The following is a 23,167-nucleotide window of genomic DNA, read 5'->3' on the forward strand; positions in this document are numbered from 1 at the left end:
ATGCACAAAGACGAATGATGAAAATGGCGACTTGAGAAAACTTTTCCCTTGCCAACCGCATCATCGGCAGGTCCGCCCATTTCGTGCCATTCTGACAATTCACGGTCGTCTTTTGACATAAGGGCATTTGAGAACATTGCACTGTTTCGTCATTGTTATTTTGTTGTTGTTCGCATTCATTCAATATCTATTATGATTTATGCAAATGCTAAAGGCTTTATCATCGTACATTCACAATTCCTGTATCGGTTTTTACTCTTAAAAAAAGCAAATTGTTGAACGCCTTATGATCCAGCCTGATAGACGCCTGTCCGCTTTTCGTGAAACAAAGCATGCACCCCTATGTACGGGTACCATTTTTTTCATAAAGCTTCTCGTTCTGTCGCACGCATACACGGTCTTCGCTTTCTTCTACTCTGACGTCAGCGTACGGGAAAGCAACTGTATCTGTGTAGGGTTCGACCGTGCTACCTGCCGAATCGAATAAAATGGGCGACTCCGGGGAAAGCTAGGCGCAGATCAGATTTTTTTTTCAGTCGCAGCACGAGAGAGCCAAGCCGGGATCGCTGACTCCGCACACGTAGCGTACGCAGCAACATTTTTCCGACGTTCGCTTATTTGATAGCAAGAAGATTTTGTGTTTAAAGTGAAGCCTAGCGCTTTGTGAGAGTGAAAAAAAACAGTGCGACCACCGAAGCGGATTGAAGTGTTCTTTATTTGTTCAAGAACCGCGCACCTAAAAGTGAAAAATCATGGCTGATAACCCATCCAGGATGAAGGCTGGTGAGTAAGTGTGCATTGGTGTGTGAAATGTTGGTGAAGGCCCCTTGGGGCTAGAACCCGAACTTGCCAGCTAAAATAGAACACGGGCGTTGGAAAAGTGTCTGGAAATATGGGGTGTTTTCTCCTATACGCTTCCGATATCGGGGTGCCCCCGTACCCATGGAAAAAGGACGCTGCGAGTAGAGTTAAAATGGCGACGCCATCTACAGTAAAAAAAATCTCACCGGTGCTGAGACGGGGTGGTTGCACTACCCCCTTAGCATTGAGTTTCATATATATAATTTTATACATTTGAGATCATCCCCATGTTCTTCCCCGTAAATCCCCTCATAATAGCATACATATATTCGGTGTTGCAATTTTCGACGGCGGCCAAGGTTTCGGTCAGCTTCGATCGGACGAACAATGGCGGCGGCAATGAAGAAAAGTGAGAATGTTTCTTCTCACACTCATCTCACCAGCGGCGGCACACACGCATTGAAACGCGCGCATAACCTCCCTCTTTGGTCCGTGCGTGCCGGCACCATGTACAAGTGAATGTGTGTGCGTGAAGCAGTGCAACCGCGGCATCAAGCAGCAGTGCAGCACCTCTCAAGAAGCCGGAGCGCCATTAAAAAGATGCTTATGCTGCCGTGTTCGCAATGGCGGCCGGCAAGCCTCTCAAATTGTTCTAGTCGACTAGAACGCGGCCTACTTCGTTTAGCACCCTCTGTTCACCAATCCTTTCCCATCCTCCTTCTCTATTATCAATTTCCATACTAAAATTGTTTATTTCAGAAATCAAAATCGACAAAGCAAAGCATTTAGCGAAAAATGCCACACCAAAAGCGCGAAACTACAACACCATCCGTCGTCACCTTCGTCGTCGAACATAGAGAATCGAGTAAAAAAAAAGAAAACAAAACAAAACCATTGTTGCCGTTTGAACACCTAAGCGTGCCGCGTCGTGCCTCTCGTCGAATGGGTCACTGCGAAAAAAGGTTGGCGAGCCAACAAAACCGCCACATCCCGTTTCAGTTTGTTTGGAATGCTTTGTAGATGTAGAATGTGTGGCGTATTTGCCAAAGAAACATTTCGGTTCCTCTGCTAAAAGGGGACAAGAAAACTCCGACAATCCTCGGAACCGGAACCGGAATAAACATAGATACAACAATACGTTTTTTTTAAAGAGTGCCGCGTCGTGGGTGGCCCATGTTTTGTTGCCGTTGATGCATCTTTTCTGTATGGTCTCTCTCTCTGCGTTTGTGCGTTCTGTTTTCAGACAACAAAAAGAAATTGAATGTTGGCAATCTGCCAGCCGACACCACCGAGGAGGAACTGCGGCAGCTTTTTGCGGACCATCCGGTTGAAAGTGTGGAAATTTTCCATTACAAACAGTACACCCTGGCCCTGTTGCTCTTCAAAGATAAGGAGACGGCAACGAAGGCACTCAAGGAGAAGGAAAACTCCTTCTTCCGCGGGCGTCGACTGCGTATGCACCTTGAGTTCATCGTCATTTGTCACATGAAGAAGGATGTCTTCGTGCATGTTGTTGACAATGAGAGTAAGTTTTGCCTTTCCTATCAAACCCATTTGTTTTTACTTTAAATAATCCGTTGCTTTGTTTTTGATGTAAAAATCTATCTTAAAGTAGTGTTCGCGCCTGTCGCGGCACGCGTAGCTATTTGTTGGCTGTTATTGTTGCATTTGTGTTGTGTGTGATGATGATGATGAAGATGATGATGTCTCCTGCTGACCCGACACACGGAAAGTGTTTTTGGTGGCGGGCAGGTAGAGCACACAGGGCACATGAAACAAACGGACATACATTTGTTTGCAGAAAAAGTTTTTGACGGTTGTCGCCTTACTTTGGTTTCTATTTTGTTTCTTTTTCTTCTCTCTCTCCCCCTCTATTCTCCGCATCCACACACACACACACATATTGATGATGATTTTCGTGCTTTCTTGGATTGGTTCCGCTGTTGGCGTGACGATGACGATGATATGAATTGTGCCTATTATATGTGCATCCTTTTTGTTGTGGGTTAGATGTAACGGAGGAGGACGTGTATGAGAAGTTTAAAGATCTGGCCAAGGTCCAGTCGGTGGTTTTGTTCCATCCGCTTGCCTACGTGACTTGCACCAGTCCGGAGGACAAGGAGGAAGCAATGAAGAAGATCGCTGATGCGGGCATTACCGTGTACGATTGTAACGGGCACGACCAGAACCAGCACATTGATGTGTTGCGCGCGGCCAAGCTGTTCTTCCGCAATCTGAACCGCGTCCAGATGTACAACATTCCCGAGAGCTGGATCGGCTCCCAGGACGAGCTGAAAAAGGCGGTCGAAAGCTCCGGCAAGGTGACGGAAGTGCGCGTCACCACCGGCAACTTTGGGCCGGCGGCGCAAGTTTTCTACGAGACGGCCGACGAGGCGAAGGCCGCTGCTGACAAATTAAACCAGCAGATATTCGAGGGCAAGCGCGTCCACGCACATCACGTGATTGCCACGATGATACCGAATTTCAAGACCAGCGTCTACTTGGAAAACTTGGACAAATCCATCACGGAGGAGATGCTGTACACGCACTTTGAGCAGTATGGTGAGATCGAATTTGTCAATCGTCGCAAGTTCGGCGACGAACACGGTTTGGTGTGTTTCAAGGATGCGAGCTCCGTGGAACGTGCGCTCGAATGTACCAGCTTGCCGGGCGTGAAGAAGGAAGAGGAGGGCAGCGTCGCTGAGGGCAAGCCTATCACCGTCAAGCGTTACGATGGTCCATTGGGTAAGAAAAACTTCACTTTGGCTTTTGGGACTTTGCGTGCGAGTGTGTGTGTGTGTATTTAATGGTATTTTTGGTTTCCTATCCTATGCGTCAGTGCTGGACATTAAGCTTCCGGTAACGAAGAAGGGCACCTCGAGCGAGGAGGGCGAAGAACAGAAGCAGCGCCCACCGCCCCAGCCCCTCGCCAAGCTGTGGCCGATCTACGTTGCAAACCTTCCGTACAAGGCGGACAAGCGCGAAATCAAACAGTATTTTTCCAGCTACGGTGGACACATTAAGTTTATCTTCTCGCCAAACATTCCGTCGTACAAGCAGAGCCAAACGTCCATGGTGATGGCGGCACTGATTTACTTCGCACGCCGCGAACAGGCCAACGAAGCGATCAAGGCGTTCAACGGCAAACATTTCCAGAGCAAGTGTCTGCACGTGTTTCCGGGCCGCAAGGACACGTACTTTGATACGGAGAAATCGATCAAGGTGGTGCGGCTCAATCTGGCCGTTACGGAGGAGAAACTGTTTGAGAAGTTCCGCAAGTTTGGCTTCATCGAGTGCGTGGTAAAGAAGGATCGTACCACCGCGTACATCGAGTTTCGCGATAAGGAAATTGCCGAGAAGGTGCTTAAGCTGGACGAGAAGCAGCGCCCAGTGCGGTGCAATGTTGAGCCGGTGACAGGCAAAATTAACAAGAAGATTTTCAAAGAAAACGATGAAAAGATCTCGCTTGCGATGCAAGAAATCATCGACAAGAACCCGGCAGTATTGGAGAACGTTTCGTCGGATCGTTCTAGCGGTCCGCCACCACTGAAGCGAAGCCGATTCAGCGGTCCAGCTAGTAAGTGTGACAGAGAGTGCTTGCTTTTTATTTTTGGCAAACATATAATTTTTGTAATCTATTTTGCAGACTTTGGCATGCAGGGACCGCGCAACCAGTTTAATCCGAACAATGGTGGCGATTTCAGCAATCCGCAGGTCATTCAGGACCTGCTCCGGTTGGCGTTCATCTCGGGCAAAAATCTCGGCGAAGGTCTCGCCATCAGCGGAAACAGCAATCCGTTCAACAGTGGCGATCCGCCACTACCTAATCTGAACCTGACCAACGGGTTCGGCGGTGGCAACCAGCGCAACAGCTTCAACAATTCCAACAATGGCAACTTTGGCGGCAGCTCCAATAATGCCGGCGGTAACATGGGCGGTGGCGGCGGCAACCGTAACAACATGGGCGGTGGTGGCGTCAATCGCAACTTTGGCCAAAATGTGGGTGGCGGCGGTGGCGCTATGGGCAGTGGCGGCTATCGTCTGAATATGGGCGGTGGTGGTGGTGGCAACTTTGGTGGCAAAAGGTTCAATAACGGTGGCTCCCAGCAAACGAATCGGATGGGACAGAACAATCGCCAGGGCGGTGGCAACCAGAACAGACGTTTCTAAAGTCTCTCTCACCTATTTCACTCTCATCAAAGGTAGTGGTAGAACCGACAATGATCATTTTCACACACACCAAAACCTGATCCCCCCCCCCCCCCTCACCCCAACTCATACCACCCATTTTGGCTAGGGCCTATAATCGTACTACTTACTGCTAGTACCGAGTTTGGACTACTGATGCACAATGTTGACCCAACATACACACACCACACCGTCTTTGACCATCAGTCTTTTTGCATCTTCTATTGAAATGTGTTTATGTGTGTGTATGACAACATTTTACACTTTTAAGCGCCAGTACAGCGTTATTATGCCACACAAATTTTAGACGAAAACGATGATATATCGTGTTCATGATTTAGTTGCGATATAGCTTCGAACCATGTATGTCCTCTTTGTGTAACTTTAACTAACCTTGTAACGAAAGCCGATCTCGCAAAGTTGTTGATCGTGGCTTACATATATATTGTGAGATAAAGAAACAATACCACACATCTTCGGTGGTATATTGAAGTAAGCAAATTGCAATGTTTAGCAAAAATCGGTTTTAAAAATTATGTTTATTTCATATTTCAATTTTTACGCATAACGAGCAAGTAGAAGAGATGAGTCTATTCATCACAGGAGAGTTTTATTATAGTTTTCAAGCTTAAGCGCAGCAGAGCCACGTTTATGTGAAGTTTTCGCCTTCCTCTCGCTCGGCGTTTCCTGCATTCCTGCTTAGGACTTTTTGTGGTAATTTCTCAAGAGAGATCAAGAGATTTTCTTTTTGTGGGCAAATTTCTCTCAAGAGAGAGAGAGAGAGTTACGTATTCGCTCTTCATATGTTTTTTTTAACGCAATATTTAACCAAATGCTGGAAACTGGCGCAAATAAATTATGTTTATGCGTGTACGTCTTTTGAAGTTGTGCAGTGTTATTTTTTCGTTTTCTGAAGGTTGGTAACTTTTTCCGGTTCGACTCAATCGCATCCGTTTGAGTTCGACAGGCGGATAGCTCCCTTTCACCAGGTGTAGTTGGTGTAGTAGCAAGTTTTTCGTTAGTAAAAAAAAGTTTGTGTTTAAGCCTGGTTATGGTTTAAGTTAGCATTTCCTCATCATTTAGCATCAAATTGGAAATCAGATACTATCGAGAACTTACTTTAGCGGCTCGCTAAATGATATTGGACAGAAATTTCCAACCGAACGATCGTGTTAAACCGACCTCTACTGTATTGAAATATCGTCTAAAAGCCACACGTGGGGAGCTATATATGTAATGCGTATATAATGTGATTTACATTTTGACGCGAGTTGACTAAACGGGAACACGGATCCTCTCAACTCGCATTTGCTGCGACAAAACCGGTGGAAGCAATCTTGAGGAACTTGTTTTCGGTTTTTTTTTCTAAAGCAAATACATTTATGCAAACTCAATAATGTATGGTTAAACAGCTTACAGTGGAAGGAATATGATAAACATAGCATGAACATAGGATAAGCCCACAATTTGTGAAGATTAAATTACTAAATGGTATACTTAAACATATAGAGAGGTCAGGAGTCGTCGGTGTCGTAGTAATTGTCTTGTGTGCGTGTGTGTATGTCTGCGTTGTTTTGCTTGAAAACAGACACCAGGATACAAACTTCGTTTGGTTGGGTGGTAGGCAGCACACTTAATGCAATACGTACGTTGCAAGCGAACAAAAGGACGGATTTACTGTTTTGCTCTTAATGGAATACATTGGCAAACGGTTCGTGGTTGATCTATTATTCACTTATATTGCATGCAAAAAAAATCGCACGACCCGAGAAGCAAAATTGAATCGACGATCTAGAGTAGTCGAGCGAGCCGAACGTGCCCTCCCAGTGTTAGGGCAGCATAATCCAGCACACCACACTAATGCTGAATTGGTAGTGTCCAATAGTGAACAGAAAGGGTAGCACTCCATTAGTATCAATGTTTTGCTGCCTGTCTGCTCATTCCAGTGAAATTGAAGGACAATTTGAAATAGATAAAAGCGTCGTGTAGTAGAGGAGGATAATACCAATTTTATTTTTTGATTTCTCCCCCCATAGCTTCAGGAAGCTGTAGACAGGTGATACGCATGACACCGAGACACAAGCTCTAAAAATCCTTCTTGGAACACTAGGACTGGGGTGTGTAAATGGTACAGCTGCTTTTCCGTTTTATCCTCTTCCCCTGGCAGCAGTTTAGTTCGAAACCAAACTACTACTATTCACACACATACACTCCCCTTTCAACCTTTTACAACCGTATTGTATAATTATAATCTACTATTTAGTGTGAGCATATTTCATAAATTGCAACTCAGAACTCGATCGTAGTTAACAAAACCGGATCATTGCGATCAAACTGTGTAGAGGTAACGAACGTCTCTCAGCAGAGCGATAAAGTGGAAAACGTATTTCTCGAAATACAGTAAAAAAATGTGGAAAATTTTCAAAAATAAAGTAAAAAATGGTAAAACACAACGGCCGGATGTTGTAATATGTATTTTGCTTTTGGTTTGGCTATGGAATATATGCATAGCTCTAGGAAGAAAGAAATAAGTTGAATGAGTTTTATTATTCAGCTAAACGTGTTAGTTGATTGATTGTTGTGCTGGGTTGTTTTACTCCTCCGTGTAACGGAACATGTATTAATCTTATTTACAAACAACTTTTTTTTCCTCTGATTCGCTCCGTTGATTTCAATAGATTTCGCAATAATGACATCAGTGGACATCATTTTACGCATTTGGAATGAATGGTGGACAAACAATTAACTATTTACCAGTCTTTTCATATCTGTTCTTAATAGCTTTGCGAGGCAACTCATATCCTGAGGCTAGGATGCTGTTAGAGTAAGTAGAGTGTTTTAAACGGTATTTCACCGATATGTTATTTATACCATTACTATAACCTAATTCTTTTTAATACTTTCATCTGATCATTTCTGTATAAAAACTAAATATCGTTCTTCGTTACAGGCTTTATTAACTATAACGTTTCAATAAAGGCTACTAATTTCCAAGAGAAATAATTCTCCAGCGTTTTCTCTTTGTGTTGCGCTTTGATTACCTCGAAAAAACAATCCATCGAAAATCGTTTTCTAACAGTATTTTATTAAAGAATAATTTATAGTTGCAGTATGCACTTTTTTATTGATTGCTATGAACAATGCTATTCGAAACGGAACATTCAAATTAAATTCAAATGACACCAAAGCACACCACACATGCAAAGATGTAGCTTTATTTGAAAAGCTTGCACGTTTTCTATTTTTTATAGGCCTTTTTCTGTAGGCCTAAAAACTTGAATAATTGCAATAATTAGAAATATCACGCTTTCCCGGCAATTTCATTTTAAAACGTCTCTCTTTTCTGCAGATTTTGAAGATGTCGCGACATCGGTGCGCTGTCATCGTCTAGCTGTCACTTTGACACAGTGTCATGTATACAAACAAGCTTTCCTATGTTTTCCCCGCTTGGTGTGTGCGAATTTCTATCGAACCTTCTACATAAAATGTACGAGTAAAATGCTACCAAACGCATCATTACCGTCGATAGTGAATGAAGAGATAAGTTTAGAAGGTCTTGAAGGCAGTACACTAGATTGTAAGTACGCTAAGGTGTTGTGTACTTGCTGGGAACCAGTTTTGCACTCTCCATGTTTGTTTCTTCTAACACTCTCAGCATTATGGAACCACGTCGCGATACGGCTAAAGTTGCCGATGCCACTGCCCCCGAAGCTGATGGGCTCGATCTGGACGTTGATTATGCGCAATTCCGAGTTTGAGTTCTATCTGCTGCTGAACGAACGGAAACCTTTCGCTCACTTTAATCGGCTCGGTAACCTGGATCCGGAAAATGGTATCGCTGTCCACCCGAGCGAGTTTCCCGGTCACCGGTACGCATACCGGCTGGTCGAAGCGAATGGTGTGCGAGGATCGTGCGAAGAATACGACACACGCACGTCCATTCCACGGGATGAACTACGCACTATCAACTGCTTCGAAGCGGAACTGAGGTAGGTGGTAGTAACATTATTCTGCACAAAAGGGCATGATGAGCCTCCTGGACCGTTTTTTTTTATCAATCATTGCAGATATGGACGTAAGTTTGTGATAGTAGCGTCACAGCGCATGCGCGAATCCTTCATAATCGTCCAAAACTGTACGGCCGAACTTACCGGCATGCAGTACTGCATACTGGAATGGATCGGTCGCTCCCGCTTTAGTGGAGAAACATCACACGGCAAATACTCGCTGGTACAAATATCGGGCGATTCGAGCTCACTGTTCTACCACCGAAAGGTGCTCAGTGCGGCAAAGTTGATTACGCGCCAAAATCTCTCGATCCGTATCGATGATACTAGCATACAGGGCATGGTATTTCATCTGCCCCGCTACTACACGGAGATGAAGACGAAACAGTTGCTCGTCGTGGAACGTGTCGTCAACGAGCTAAAGCGCCGGGAACATTTTATGGCAGATTACGAAGAAATCAAGATGATGGTACTGAACAAACCGGACGCCGGAAAGTTATTCCGTTCGCCGGAATTTCAGCGCTACATCAAGATGGACGAGATGGTACCGTTCCGTACGTTGTATCCGGACGCACCGCAAAGCTCGTGGATGACAAAACGGGGCGGCGAAAAGATGATACGCGTAATGCGACTAATCGATCCGAAAGCGGACGTGTATGATGTATGGAACCGTGAAATGGCAGAAGAAGGTGGAGCTGATGCAAAGGATGGATTTTTAGCCAGTGCGGACAGTGACGCCATTTACGTGGACGTGCCACTGCTTCAGCTTGCCTATAATGTGATTGCGAATCATGGTGGCAAAGGCATATCGCAGTCGGAGATGGCCCAGGAGCTGGGCTTGGATAAGCTAAATTCGCGTGCCGTTGTGAAGAATCTGTCGAAGCTTAAATGCATCGAAAGCATGACCGTGGACGAGGGTAGACAGCGAACGTCCAAGTAAGTGTGCACATTTAATTTTTATTCTATTAAAAAATAGAAGTCTCGGTTATTAAATAACCGAAGTAATAATGTGTGTAAATTTAAAATTAATCATCTATTTCAGCGAAGCGTAATATTGTTTTTTTATTCATCCTTATTTGCTTACAAATATAGTAGATCACAAAAAGCACTCGCTCTCGAAGGCAATTAAGTTGAGTAAACTAATTGAATTGGATCAAAAAATCCTTTTATCATGGTCAGATCTAAGACTTATCTATCCACCTGTTATGTCACGGAAATCTCGGGGTGTTGTACGTTACCGAGATCAGTTACAGCAATATTGAAAGGATTTGCTCGGCAATCATTATTACCGAAATTTAGCTAAAAATCAAACTTTACTGACAAATAGGTTCTTAAGAATGCGGATTGTCAGCAACTGTGAGATATCAGTTAAACATGTAAAAGCCCAGTAGTTTCGGTACTTCATTTAACCGAGCTCGTCAATCAGTTTTAAGTATGTAAGCTTGTCCTAGCGTGCGGAACTGATCTTGTTCTCTGGTTCCATTTACAGATTTTTCATTCCAGGCCATTCGCAACGTTCGGCCGTATTCGAGCAGGAAGTATCGCAGTTCGTATCAAACCAGATGAACGTAATCGAAAGCCAGCGGGCACACATTGCTGCCATCGAGAGCGTAATGGAACCACCACCCGGCCGACGCACAAATGCTGCCGTTGAATCTGTGTCCGCTGGAAGTCTTGGGAGTGAGAACGCTTACCCGCTCAGCAACGATTCCCTGTTGCGGGCGGCCGAACGAAACGCGTACGACAGTGCACTGCACGACAACATCATCACCGAGGTTGTACTGTCCGACAGTCTGCAGAGCAAAGAGCAAAAACGAATCTCGACTGCTGTGCTGACGAAATCAATCAGCGAAAAGGTGCTGCAACGCTGCAACTTTATTATCGAGCTCGTAAAGCAGGCGGAAGCAATCGAACCGCAGGCAATACTGAAAAGTTTAAAGCAGCGGGAAATGCGTATAGGCAATCAGTATACGGCCTGCAGCAAGTCGTTGATGCGGCTGATCAATCGGCTATCCGCCGATCGAATGGTTCAGTTCGCGCACGTCCGGATGCAGCGAGACGAGCGCGAATATCGGTTCGTGTATGTGTGCGATCCGAAGATAACGGTCGATCATCCGGCGCTGCTAACGAAGCTAGCGATGGCCAAGTCACGGATTGTGCTGCAGCAAACGCATCTGAAGGGGCAGGGCTCGGGCCAGGGCCAGGAAGCGGAGGTAGCGACTCGCGAAACGTCGAAACTGTGCGGTTACCATGGCTGCTTGCCCAAGTGTCCGCGGATGAAGCTTTACCACGAGTATTTGTTCTATACGGCTCACGTGCAGCCAAGGGATGCTCGCGAATTAGATGTGAGTGAGCTGAAATCGATCAATTTGGAGGGTGTGGATGAGAACGAACTGTCCCCGATATACAGCGATACGAACGATTGGAAGATGTTCGTACCACCGTTGAACCTGTACGATGGTTACGGGTCCGGATGGGTGTTGCTGATTGATGTCGTCATCCGGATGCCGATGTACGTGTTTTGTTCGATCTGTGCTTACTCATTCTATACGCCCGCACTCGACTACTACCTCAACCATCCGATCCGGAAGTACACACTGCTGAAACATCTGCCCGATCCGATCCGGATGCAGTTGCTGCAGAATCGGCGGTACATATACGCCATTTTGGATGTTACCAAGTTGCTTTGCTATGCGGGACTGTTGCAGATGGGACCGCAACTGCGCAAAACGCGTGACCAAACGTACGTCTATCTAAATCAGTACGCTTGCCTACTGGACACGACCGGATCGAAGGACGGTTACCACGAAATCGAGGCTCGTAAATACCCGATGATACAATTTCGGCTCGAAACGATGGAAGATGTGAAGGAGTATTGGGACAAGCTATACGATATAGCGATGTCGACGCGGATCAATTCGCGCAACACGGCGATTGGGCGGGTTGTGTGTGTGCAACACGTACACTCCAAACCGGCCATGATAGATGCGCTCCGTGTGCAGACGGAAGAGACGGCGGCACTGAACGATCGGCCCGGTCGCTTGCCGCCGGGAGACGAGAAAGGGGCCGCCGGTTTTGATAAGGCCATGTTTATGCACCTTAAAACGAACTGGCAGAAGATGCTAAATACCTCCCAGTATCGGCACAGAATCGATAAACATCGGCTTAAGGCTGTGCGACGATCGCTCAAGATGAAAAAGAAGCAAAACGAAAGTGCTACCCCGGTGGTCGACGATAGTGGCAGGGGTGGAGAACATCAATCACTACCACTGTCAGATATTGTTCCTGCGATACCTAGGAAGTATATACGTAAGAAACTGATCCGCAAGCGTGTTGTTAAGCCGCGAAAATTAACACTTCGCCGTTGGCGCGAAGGTTGCGATGAGGTGGACAAGCGTGCGCTCAAAAAAATGTCCAATTTGCGGGTTAAGTGGTCCCGGGCCGAAGATCAAATATTGATAATGTGCCGCGTGGCGCAGCTGTACCTGTACTCCACTCATACCGTTACCTGTCCGGTGAATTCGTCCACCTTCCGCGATGTGTTGCATTGGTCGAATGCGCGTTCCGCGTGCAAAACGTCCAGCTCTTGTCAGAGGCGTGTACTGTACATGATTAAGAAGGTGCCAGGTGTGGCCGACACTATACGCACGTGTCTTGAGGAAACGAAACAAAACCCGCTAATAGCGGAACGTTACGGACCTGGGTTCACGAAGAAGCTACGGGAGCGGTATGAAGATGTGGAAGACTATATGGTTGCGGCACGCATCCATTTTGTGCAGTTGGTCCACATGGTCCGGCAGTTTTGTTCGAATTTGATACGCGGGAGTATTGAGGCAGGGACTGCTGTACTTCCAAGAGCTGCAGTTCGAGGACACACCACCGAGGATGGATCAGGCCAAATGTATACCTTTTGCATTCCCGATACGATCGAGGAGTTGTACCGACAGTACAATATTACCGATACAACCAACAGCGGCAAGCAGCTAAACTATGCCACCGATCCGGCCACGCTGCAAGATTTGCAAATGTACAAACTAACGATTCTGATGCATAGCGCAGTAACTTTCGGACGCACGACGGAGCCATTGCAGAACGTGTATCGGGAGTACTCGGAAAGCATCCTGACGGGGGCGATGCGCCTGATGCGTAACTACCATCTTGTGTCGATGAACAAAAAGCTTAAGGGCGTTGGGACTAAACTGCTTGTCACGCATACTCCGGCGACGGAAGATCGCGAGCTTTACCACGTGTCGATCCACTACCAGCAGCAACTTATGACGTCCCTTCCGTTCGATCTGTTCGTGCCGATTTTCTGCCAGTATATGCAGTTGCTCGACCGCAAACATTACGAGGAACTGTGCGCGTACGATGACGATGCGCAGGGTTTGGTGTTGCTGCTTAGCGAACTACTCACCATGGGACGGGTCGATGTACATATCGATCAGGAGGCCGATTACATCAAGGTACGAGCCGACACGAAGGAGAAGGTACCATCCTACTCGGATGTGTTGTTGGCCGAACAGCAGGACACTGTCCCCGGGTCGGGAACGGACAAGCCCACAAAGCCAGGGACACCGTTTAAAACACCAACGGACAAGAGCCTCGTGCCGGGAACGAAGAAGTTGCGCTTTTCTCCACCGAAGGATGTTACGGCCCAGTATGTGGCACATCCGGTTGAGAAGTTGCTCAAGTTGCCGATCGAATACTTTCACTTTTTCTGTCTGTTCGAGCAACTGCAAGTGCCGGACAGGCGGTTGATCGTGCAGACGTTCAAAATCGACGAAAGCCAACCAGCCACCTGTTCCCTGCCGAGCTGTATCTGCTCGATGGCTAAAGCGGGTGGCACTGGTGGCGGGGTACGAAACGAGGGAAGCGATCTGGTTAGTCGTTGTCTTTCAACGGTACGCCGCCGGAATGATCTGTTCGCACGCATCAAGCAACACGTGGCGGATCGTTCAAATCGCAAAAATCGGGTCGATTCGGCAATGATGTTTGAGGTAAGGGAAGACAATTTGCTGCCATTCTTCAACAAATATATGGCCGACTTTCGAAAGCGGTGGACCGAAAAGCAGAAGCGTGACGTGAATCGACAGAACCAAACACTGCAGGTGCTCGTCAGAAGTATCGCCAATATGGTGGAATTGATTGACGAATGTTTGCGCTTTGACGAGGAAATGCCCGAATACAATTGGCTCGATCGGTACGAGATGTCGAACGCGGTTGAGGACGAGGATGTCGGTGAGTCGGAGCAGAGCGAGACACGGACAGGCGACAGTTTAAAGGCGCTGAGTGAGAAAGTGTTTAAGTTGCACAACTTTTACGAAGTCCTAATACGGAAGGTGCACATTCGCATGAAAACGGCCCCGCTCGTGGAACAGTTCGGACCGAATGCGCTTACCGATCGGGAATGTTACGATCAGTGGAACGTACCACGATGCTTCCTACCGGACGGTGCAAAGCGTCGCCGGGAAACGCTCGTGAAGCTTATGGGCGATGCGCTGTGGCCATCAATGGAACAGCTCGAACGACCGCTGCAAGAAGCGATGGCGGTGATCGAGCGGAATGCAAACGCAAATGCTCTACTAGCGTACATCGAGTCCAGGCAAAGGTTGGGCGTGAGTGTGCTCGAGCTGGCACAACAATTCCCGAACCATGGGCAGCTGAAGCAACATCTGCATGCGCTGTGCGGCTTTAAGCTTCTGTTGCGGACCGGATTCCGTACCATTACCTACGTGCACTGGCAGTTTGTGGAAGAGTGGCTAACGAAGGCACCGGTACCGGAAACGAAACAACGCACGGAGCCGGAACCTCAGGTCGCAGATACGAGCAAGGGCGGCAGCATCAAGCGAAAGGGAGGCTCTATCTTAGATGTGGAGGAGCGGATGGTAAAGCGGGCGAAAACAGGCACAACCGAAGAAACCCGGATGGACGATTCCGGATGCCAACATCCGGCGAAAAAGTAAGCCAAGAAGCAGGGTTGGAAAAGCGAGAATTTTGGAAGGATTTTTTTTAATAATTCGCTGTGAATTGGTCCTTCCTCTTTACAGACATCAGCGAAAATATATGCTGCTAGCGATGGCACCCTGGATGCGAATCGATGGCTTAATTAACAAGCGGTTGCTTTTCCGTTGGCTCATCTCGATACTGCTGTACTGTGTGGCCCATCCGGGCGTGCCGCTGAATGTTTTGTTCGTGCGATACAACATGATGTCACCGTTTCATTTGAGACAGCTGCTAGAGGTACACGCACTAGTGACGAGAATAACAACTCTTTTCCAGGAATTAATTCACTGTTACCCACTCCCTATTGATCTTTGCGATTTGAACCTCATTCTCAATTCTCTCAAATGAACTTTCTCTTTCTGATGAGTTGATTTAAATCATTTATTAGAAGGATTTAAATCGCTCACTCACTCTTACTCAATAAGCACAACACTATTATACACAAACTCCTGTTGGCCAGCACGCGATTAAAAGAGGAGATATTTAAACTTTTACTTCCATTTTTCCTCCACCACAGATGTTGCAAAATTATGGCTGCATTACCCTTCATTCGATGCAGTACACGGTAAAGAAAACGATCTTCTCTGTCTTTTCCCCGGTCACCGTTGGTAAGTGGAAGTAATTTGTTTCCAAACGTCTTTTTCCCTATTACTTTAACATAATCTTATTTCGATACAGTACCGCCAACGGAATTTCTGCCCGACGAGCAAACCTTCGTAGAAGTGGTGCCGGATGCGCTGAGTACGCTGTCCCTTTGCATCGGGGAGAACCGCAAGTACGTTCATGACATTTTCGATCCCGTGCGCAAAAACACGTAAGCTTTTATGGTGTGTATTGAATTTTCCAGTAGAAATATTAAATAAAACTAAATACTTTGAACTATGTTAGAGGTTGAAGGTGAAAACTAATTGAACCATCAGCGCTATTTGCTGATGACATACACTGCGTCAAAAATTGTCCGTACAGATTGTAAGCCAATGAAAAGAATCCTTTGAAGAAAGTGTAAAACTTTTTAACGAAAATCAATCCCTTTTAAATGCTATCGCTATCCTTTTTAAAAAATTAAAGGCTTGTTATGGCATAGAGTTTATACAATATTTGGACTGTTTTTACTAAAAGGGTAATCAAATTTTGGGCGAAAAATTGTCCATACAGAGTGCATCTTTTCAAATGTTCTCAAGTAAAGATCACGTTGCGATTTCCTGCTTTAAGAGCCTACAAAATTAAATAAATTGTTTTTTGATAAAATCAATGCTGGTTGATGGTAAGAATACATTATACTACTTTGTGGGATAAATATAACATTTGTGTTGATTAATTGAATACGTGTTATCAATCATTTCGTATCCCTGTCTTTGTTGTATGGACAGATTTTTGACACAGTGTAGGTTTTTAGGCATCAAATATCTCTGCTACTTGGCTGATCTATCCACCTCAGTGGTGGACAAGCTTTGGCCTGAACGTAGGGTTAGCAACGGGATTGATCGTGCAGAACGGCGGAACACACACGCGAGATCCGTTCACGTATTTATTTTCCACATTGATGTACTAAAATCACAATCCGTTATTCCGGTTTTACAATCGTGAGCTTTTCATTCACTTTCCGTACGACTGGCAGCTTATCGACGATTTGATCTGGATCGGTAAAGAGCACCGGCGGTATATGTTTCAGCTGTTCCACCTTCGCTTCACGGTGCGTAAACTCCTTCAGCACGTAATCGTTGCCCTTTTCGTAGTGGAACCGTGTATCGTTGCTCCGCAGCAGCACATTATCCACCCGCAGAAAGAAACGCAATAAAATGTAAAACCCAGACGGCATTACGCGCACCTTCACCGACAGCAACGATATGCCGTGATCGTGCAGTTCGTCCTCGAACAGGGTAAGATTGTGATAAAACAGGATCTCCTCCTTGCGCATCAGCTTAAACATGTCGATCCGCTGTTCGGTCGGTTCGACCCGGAAACGATCGTTTACCGTACCGGAGTATTCGGTCGAAAACGTCCAATCGAAGGGTTTCACCTTGTCGGACGTGTGTGCCGCTTCCGGGCGACTTTCGCGCCACTCGTCCGAACAGGCCACCTTCAGATCGAGCTTTTCGTTGCGCACCAGCTTCAGTGCGTCGAGTGGATTGAATTCGAGTTGTGCACCGGAGGAATGGCTAATGCGGAGCACATTCTTGTGAAACACCATGTCGGGTAGATGTGGCAGTGTGAGGGTAAAGTTGTACACGCACAGTTCACAGCAGCCGGGCTCACCGGCCACACAGGTATCATCATTGATACAGACGCTTTTGAGAATGTGCGATTTGGTGTACCCGATGGTCCAATCATCGAACTGGTACGATTCGCGATCCACCGGTAAGCGGACTGGTCCGAGACCATCTTCTCCCATGACCTGTGGTGGCTGTGGAGAATGATAATCGGAAGGTGAATGCAAAGAACGGGCAAAAGCTTACAATCCGGCGGAACATTTCTTACGGCTTGTTGTGCAGCAGTGGCCATAGTTTGTATATATAAGTAAAACTGTATTAAACGACACGGACGTAGCGTTGCAATTTCACTGTAGAAATGATGTAAACAAGAAATGTTCCAGCGTCTCCCGTTTTGTCTACCTCCGTTGTTGACATTTTGCGAGCACGGCAGCTGTCTTAAAGAATGCTTTTGAAAATCATTCGCACCTTATCTGAAAAGGATTTCATAAAATTATAAAAATCGAGTTAATATATTTTAGCAAAAAAAAAAAAGAATGTTTCTCCTTGAAAACTTATTTTTTATTAAATTAACGTCGTCCTCCACGCGGTTATCGATGTACCAGCAATTGACAGTTTTGACAACTTGTGAACCACACTCGTAAGCTGTCATAATCCTACCGCCGGCAGCGTTCGCGAGAAGAAAAACAATCAGCCTCAAAAGACGCCAAGTTTAATAGGAGTTTTCTCGTTTTCAGTAAACTAAGGTTTGGTCGAAAACTCTCGTTTGTTGAATAGATAAGATTTATTGTTTATGTCCCAACCTATCTTGCAGGAATTACAGTTTCTTCGTTTGTGCGGATCCATCCAGCTAGTGTAACAAACAATTCATCACAATGGCGACTGCTATGCCCATAAACCCGAAACCCTTCCTCAATGGACTCACCGGTAAGCCCGTAATTATAAAGCTAAAGTGGGGCCACGAGTACAAAGGATTCCTGGTGTCGGTCGATGGTTACATGAACATGCAGCTAGCAAACACGGAAGAGTTTGTGGACGGACAGAACACGGGACACCTTGGCGAAGTGCTTATCCGGTGTAACAACGTTCTGTACATACGGGGCATAGACGATGAGGACGAGGAAGGCGAAATGCGAGACTAACGGTAGTGTTTAGAATAAACGGTTTTCCATTTGTATTTCGATGTACAAAAATCACTTTCTACATTATGAGCTAATAATATGTGTATGTGTATTTGATTGTGAGTTGATTAATCCGCTTGAACTACCACCACCGGAAAAAATCGTATCGATGGATATGTACGCTTGTTGCTAGGAAGCTGCCACTACCGGATCCGTCTCTGTTTTCGGTATCAGACTGTTTTCAGCGCGTCGCTTCGTTCTAAAATTAAACGATAGTGGTTGTTGCGGCTTGAGCACATCAAATTAGCAAAACAAAACACATAGAAAGCACGATACAAAGGAACAGAACTTACCTTGCGTGAATTCGTAGACCGATCAGAAGCAAGAGCAGTGGTAGCGGTGTCATAATTGCATTCGATACGGGCATCACCGTCGTTAGATCTGCGGCCGGTTGCTCTAGGGCAAAGCGCAGCAGAAAGATGGCAATGCCGGTGTTCTGAATACCCGTTTCGACGGAGATGGCCAGTGAATCGGCCAGAGGCAGACGCATCAGATGGCTTGCCAGAAATCCAAAACAATAGCCGATCAGCGGCAGTCCCAGCCCGGCAGTAATGATTTGCCACGAAAACAGCTCAAACAGGTACAGATTGGTCACGATGGCGAAGATAACGATGAACAGAATCAGTATCACGGACATGGGCTTCAAGATACGTACCAACAATCGGCTGAACCGGGGACAGTAACGCTGGATGAGCAGGCCAGCGCTTATGGGTACGATCAGTCCAACGGCTGTATAGCCAATCCGGCTGTACGGTACGACAAGGTTAGCACGCTGAAAAATCGTCCGACCGAGGGTGAAAATCCAGAGCGGCATCATACCGAACGCAGCCAGCGTGCTAATGGTCGTCATGGCGATGGAAAGTGTGAGATTTCCACCCAACGCCACCGTCCAGATGTTGGATGCTCCACCGGCCGGTGAAACCCCGGTAAAGAACAGTCCCAGCTGTAGTTCGTAGTTGTCCGGGAAAAGCAAATGTCCGAGTCCGTAGCTTAACAGTGGCATGAACACAAATTGGCAGATAAATCCTATCACCGGTCCTATTGGTCGTCTTGCGATCTGTTTCAGTGCTCCTACGTCTATCGCCGCACCAAAGTTGATATACAAAATGGAGATCAGCAGTATAACCGAGCCGGTAAACACGTGATCAATAACACGCTCGGGACGTATCACGGTAACGGGTAGGGTGGACGATTGGATCCGTTCAGTAGATCCATTTTTACGTACCAACTCAACGAACAGTTTCGTCTGTCCGAGAAAGTTGGCAACAATGCTAAACGATCCATTGTACGCAATGGACGCAACCAGTGGTTCAATAACGATCGTACCGTTCTCAACCCAGGCCACGTGCTCTCGTTCGCTTCTCAACTGAACCGTACGGATATCGTCTAAATCCGTCGGCTCAATGCGATTGATTCGTACGGTTACGTTTCGCACAGTACTCATGTCCATGTTGAGCTTAGGTGGATCGAAGGTTGCTTCCCAGTCTACGCTGGACACCCGGCCATCCTTATCCTGCTGCTCATCGTGATTGGCTATCAGGGTGGCTTTGCAGGTGGCTATCACTTGAAGTATCAGTAGGGCAACGAAAAGCAGCAGCTTATAGAAAGGGCAGGCCATTGTACTCAATGGAATTAAGGAGTAGTGATGCGTTTGGCTTTGCCAGAGTTCGCGTTACTAAGCACAACGCGGTTCGATGAGATTTGGACGGATTTTCTGTGGAACAAAGCAGATATGGTTGATTTAGAAGGTTGAATTGATACAAGTGGTTCGCATGCGTGTTACTGTTTGCTTTGTTGCTTCCTCCTCTCATCAATCCCATATTGTCTAGTGGTTAGGATATCCGGCTCTCACCCGGAAGGCCCGGGTTCGATTCCCGGTATGGGAAACACTTTTTATTCTCTATCTCTCTTCTATGGATTCTTTTTTTCGTGGCTGATTAAGATGAGTCACTGTATCGGCTTACTTTGATTGTTTAATCAGTAATGGTAATTACGACAAATGCTGCCTCCCGTACCAACGATGGTAGTAAACTTGATGTTTGACCTTATCTATCCATTTATGACTGCCGGTTCGTCAACGGGAGAACCAACCAGCACTGATTACGTTTGTTTATGACTACGTTCTTCTCTCTTTTTTTTTCGAAATTTCGTATCTTAGGGTACTGTACACATCGTGAAATCTTATCGCGGTTAGAGAGTATGTTATAAGACTCCGACACTATTTTAGTTATCTATCATCTTGGTGTATCTCACTCGTGTAAATGTGTGATTTAATCCAATCCACTTTCATGTCAAGAGAGAATCACCACGGCAAGGAAACCTGTTGCACAATAGTTGTAACTACATTCCAACTAATTGCTGCCCAAGGAATTGATGAATAACTTTTCCAGCATTTGCATTTCGTATCCACACACTCCAAAACACACAAACCACCAGAAACACCAATCACTGATGTTTTTGGAATAATTTCATTATTTCAATCAACATTGAAAGCGTCCCTCTAACTTAATCGGTAGAATATTTTACGGCAAAACAAATTACCATGAGAATGCACCAAACATCGCGCACACGTCCACTATATTTTAAGTTTTGCGTGGAGCAAATCTACTGGAAAACAAACACACTCTGCTTCTACACTTTCGCAAGGTTGGGAGCTATACAGTGAGTTCCGGAAAAAAGAATACACTCACGCGCTTTCTTGCTGCAGGGATTGTTATGTGAAAAATGCAGTTTAGGATTCGATTTTCAGCTGTACCATACTACATACTCCATCTACCGCAATTAGTAGAATGAAATCGCCAAACCTATGTTCCCGGCTGCAACTGGAACGCAAATGCGTGCAAACGGTACGATAGTGAACAAAAAAAACTTCATTGTACGATTGCGACGATACCCTATAAATGTCGCACTGCAGTTGCTGTCACATTGCATTTTTTTTGTTTCGCTGATAACGATAAACAAAAACAAACACGTTACAAATAAAAGCAGTTTTTACTAAGTTTTGTTGGTAAAACAGAAGTACGAGTTGTAGTACAAAAAATAGATAAATTTCAGTTTTTTGGATTCACATTTTGACAACTAAAAAACATAAACATTTGATGTTTACATGCAGTTTGACGTTTCTTGGTAAAACAGCAATAGTGCCGTTATCTGTTTAGCTTTCCATTCCCCATCTTCCTGACGAGTTTCAGCTGATTGGGACCAACATTACTCGTCGGATCAAAGTCCAAAGTTAAAATACTTGCAAATCACTTAGCAAAATGAACAAGGTCGCATTTGGTGCTATTTTCTCTGCGCTGAAAACGATGGCCCGTCCAGGAGGAGCAGGTAAATGCTGTTGACGACATACATTCCATCACAAAATTGAGTTCAGAATTGATACGATCGTTCCACCTTGTAGCCCCGCTCGCTCGCAATCTTTGTGCAGCGGTCAAAAGCTCATCGGAAGATGCATCCGCAAAGTACGATTTCAAGACACTGAAACTTACGACCCCGAGCCCGTTCGTGGTGCACGTTGAGTTTAATCGGCCAGATCGCATGAACGCCTTCAACCGGCAACTGTGGACGGAGATAAAGGATTGCTTCGAACAGCTGCACAATGATCCAGATTGCCGGGTGGTAGTATTGTCGGGAGGTGCCTCCAAACACTTTACCGCCGGCATTGATCTGTTCGATATGATGAAGCTGGGCCAGGAGTTGGGTGCCATCGAGGAGGTAGGGAGACGTGGTCGATTGCTCGAAGGTACCATTAAACTCTACCAGGATTGTATTAGTTCGCTGGAGCTATGCTACAAACCGGTCATCGTTGCGGTCCATGCGGGTTGTATCGGTGCGGGCCTTAATTTGATCACGGCGGCCGATGTAAGGTACTGCACGCGGGATGCATTTTTCTCGCTAAAAGAGGTTGACATCGGGCTGGCGGCCGATGTTGGAGCGTTGCAGCGCTTTCCAAGGGTTGTCGGCAATCAGAGCTGGGTGCGGGAGCTTGCCTTTACCGCACGCAAGTTCGCTAGCGATGAAGCGTTCACCCATGGGCTCGTTTCTCGACTGTTTGACAATCGGGAAGAGTTGCTGAAGGGTGCGATGAAGCTGGCGGAAGAGATCGCCAGCAAGAGCCCGATAGCCGTGCAGGGAACGAAGAAAAATCTGATCTATTCAGCGGATCATACGGTGCAGGAGGGTTTGGATCATATCCGGAGTATTAACATGCTTAATCTGCAGAGTGAAGATTTCCTGAACGCAATTATGGCTTCCCAGAGCAAGGAAACGCCAGTATTTGCTAAACTGTAAAGCGAAGCGTTGTGGCGAATGGTCAGCAATAAAGTTAGGATGCCAGAACTGGCTGAGGTTGTTTGTTTTTGTACGCTAGGTTTTACTGTTTTAAAAACGTCTTTTACATCCCAACAAAGGAACTTTGTGTGTCCTCCATCTCTCCTGTTCTGTTGCTCGGTAGCTTTGGTAACTGGCCGTACCGTTGTACGAACCTAACTGGAACGGTAACAAACTTGTGTAACAACAAGATATTCGTTTTTTATGCTCGATATAAGCTAGCACAGACGTGAAGGGCGCAGATCACGGGAGATATCAAAACGGGAGATATCAGATTCTCATGAATGTTTTTGCTGAAATTGCTTTTTGAGAACCTGGCGCATGCACAATCTACCTACGAGGCAACGGAGAAAAAGTTGAAATTGCAATTTCTCAAAAAGTGATTTCAAAAATATTCATGAGAACCGGAAATTTTTGATTCTGAAATCTTTCATGGCCTGCGACCTTG

The 23,167-nt window shown here is 46.0% G+C and overlaps 6 protein-coding genes and 1 non-coding gene across 8 annotated transcripts in view; 5 read left to right on the plus strand and 2 right to left on the minus strand.

Moving 5' to 3' along the window:
- LOC126557940 (P3 protein-like) overlaps window positions 1–20,020 on the minus strand; it is a 168,781-nt gene extending 148,761 nt beyond the window's left edge. Inside the window, exons 1-2 of one of the 2 annotated variants that reach the window (XM_050213869.1) lie at window positions 18,684–20,020; window positions 18,512–18,589 (exon numbers count right to left, since the gene is read on the minus strand). In XM_050213869.1, coding sequence (XP_050069826.1) covers window positions 18,520–18,589; window positions 18,684–20,008 — 1,395 coding nt within the window. In that variant the 5' untranslated portion in view covers window positions 20,009–20,020 and the 3' untranslated portion in view covers window positions 18,512–18,519. Of the gene's footprint in view, window positions 1–18,511; window positions 18,619–18,683 lie in introns of both variants that reach the window. The other variant, XM_050213870.1, reaches the window with a different exon arrangement.
- Window positions 726–4,978, plus strand: LOC126557177 (uncharacterized). The gene is made up of 5 exons (XM_050212860.1): window positions 726–783; window positions 2,045–2,326; window positions 2,812–3,546; window positions 3,641–4,378; window positions 4,448–4,978. The coding sequence occupies exons 1-5, from the start codon at window positions 753–755 to the stop codon at window positions 4,969–4,971; spliced, it is 2,310 nt and encodes a 769-aa protein (XP_050068817.1). The 5' UTR covers window positions 726–752; the 3' UTR covers window positions 4,972–4,978.
- LOC126559633 (general transcription factor 3C polypeptide 1) lies at window positions 8,474–15,818 on the plus strand. The gene is made up of 7 exons (XM_050215803.1): window positions 8,474–8,566; window positions 8,645–8,978; window positions 9,057–9,932; window positions 10,486–14,955; window positions 15,044–15,236; window positions 15,517–15,607; window positions 15,678–15,818. The coding sequence occupies exons 1-7, from the start codon at window positions 8,488–8,490 to the stop codon at window positions 15,815–15,817; spliced, it is 6,183 nt and encodes a 2,060-aa protein (XP_050071760.1). The 5' UTR covers window positions 8,474–8,487; the 3' UTR covers window position 15,818.
- On the minus strand, window positions 16,564–17,409 carry LOC126558760 (TIP41-like protein). Its single transcript, XM_050214820.1, has one exon. The coding sequence runs from the start codon at window positions 17,389–17,391 to the stop codon at window positions 16,564–16,566; it is 828 nt and encodes a 275-aa protein (XP_050070777.1). The 5' UTR covers window positions 17,392–17,409.
- Window positions 18,066–18,402, plus strand: LOC126559543 (small nuclear ribonucleoprotein F). Its single transcript, XM_050215712.1, has one exon. The coding sequence runs from the start codon at window positions 18,085–18,087 to the stop codon at window positions 18,349–18,351; it is 267 nt and encodes an 88-aa protein (XP_050071669.1). The 5' UTR covers window positions 18,066–18,084; the 3' UTR covers window positions 18,352–18,402.
- A 184-nt stretch (window positions 20,021–20,204) lies between the features above and the next one.
- Trnae-cuc (transfer RNA glutamic acid (anticodon CUC)) lies at window positions 20,205–20,276 on the plus strand. The gene has a single exon. It is a non-coding gene; the product is annotated as a tRNA-Glu (tRNA).
- A 1,330-nt stretch (window positions 20,277–21,606) lies between these two features.
- Window positions 21,607–22,713, plus strand: LOC126559851 (delta(3,5)-Delta(2,4)-dienoyl-CoA isomerase, mitochondrial). The gene is made up of 2 exons (XM_050216024.1): window positions 21,607–21,717; window positions 21,791–22,713. The coding sequence occupies exons 1-2, from the start codon at window positions 21,651–21,653 to the stop codon at window positions 22,678–22,680; spliced, it is 957 nt and encodes a 318-aa protein (XP_050071981.1). The 5' UTR covers window positions 21,607–21,650; the 3' UTR covers window positions 22,681–22,713.
- The last annotated feature ends 454 nt before the right edge of the window (window positions 22,714–23,167 follow it).

Source organism: Anopheles maculipalpis, chromosome 2RL (genome assembly GCF_943734695.1).
Source record: "Anopheles maculipalpis chromosome 2RL, idAnoMacuDA_375_x, whole genome shotgun sequence".
Taxonomy (NCBI): domain Eukaryota; kingdom Metazoa; phylum Arthropoda; class Insecta; order Diptera; family Culicidae; genus Anopheles; species Anopheles maculipalpis.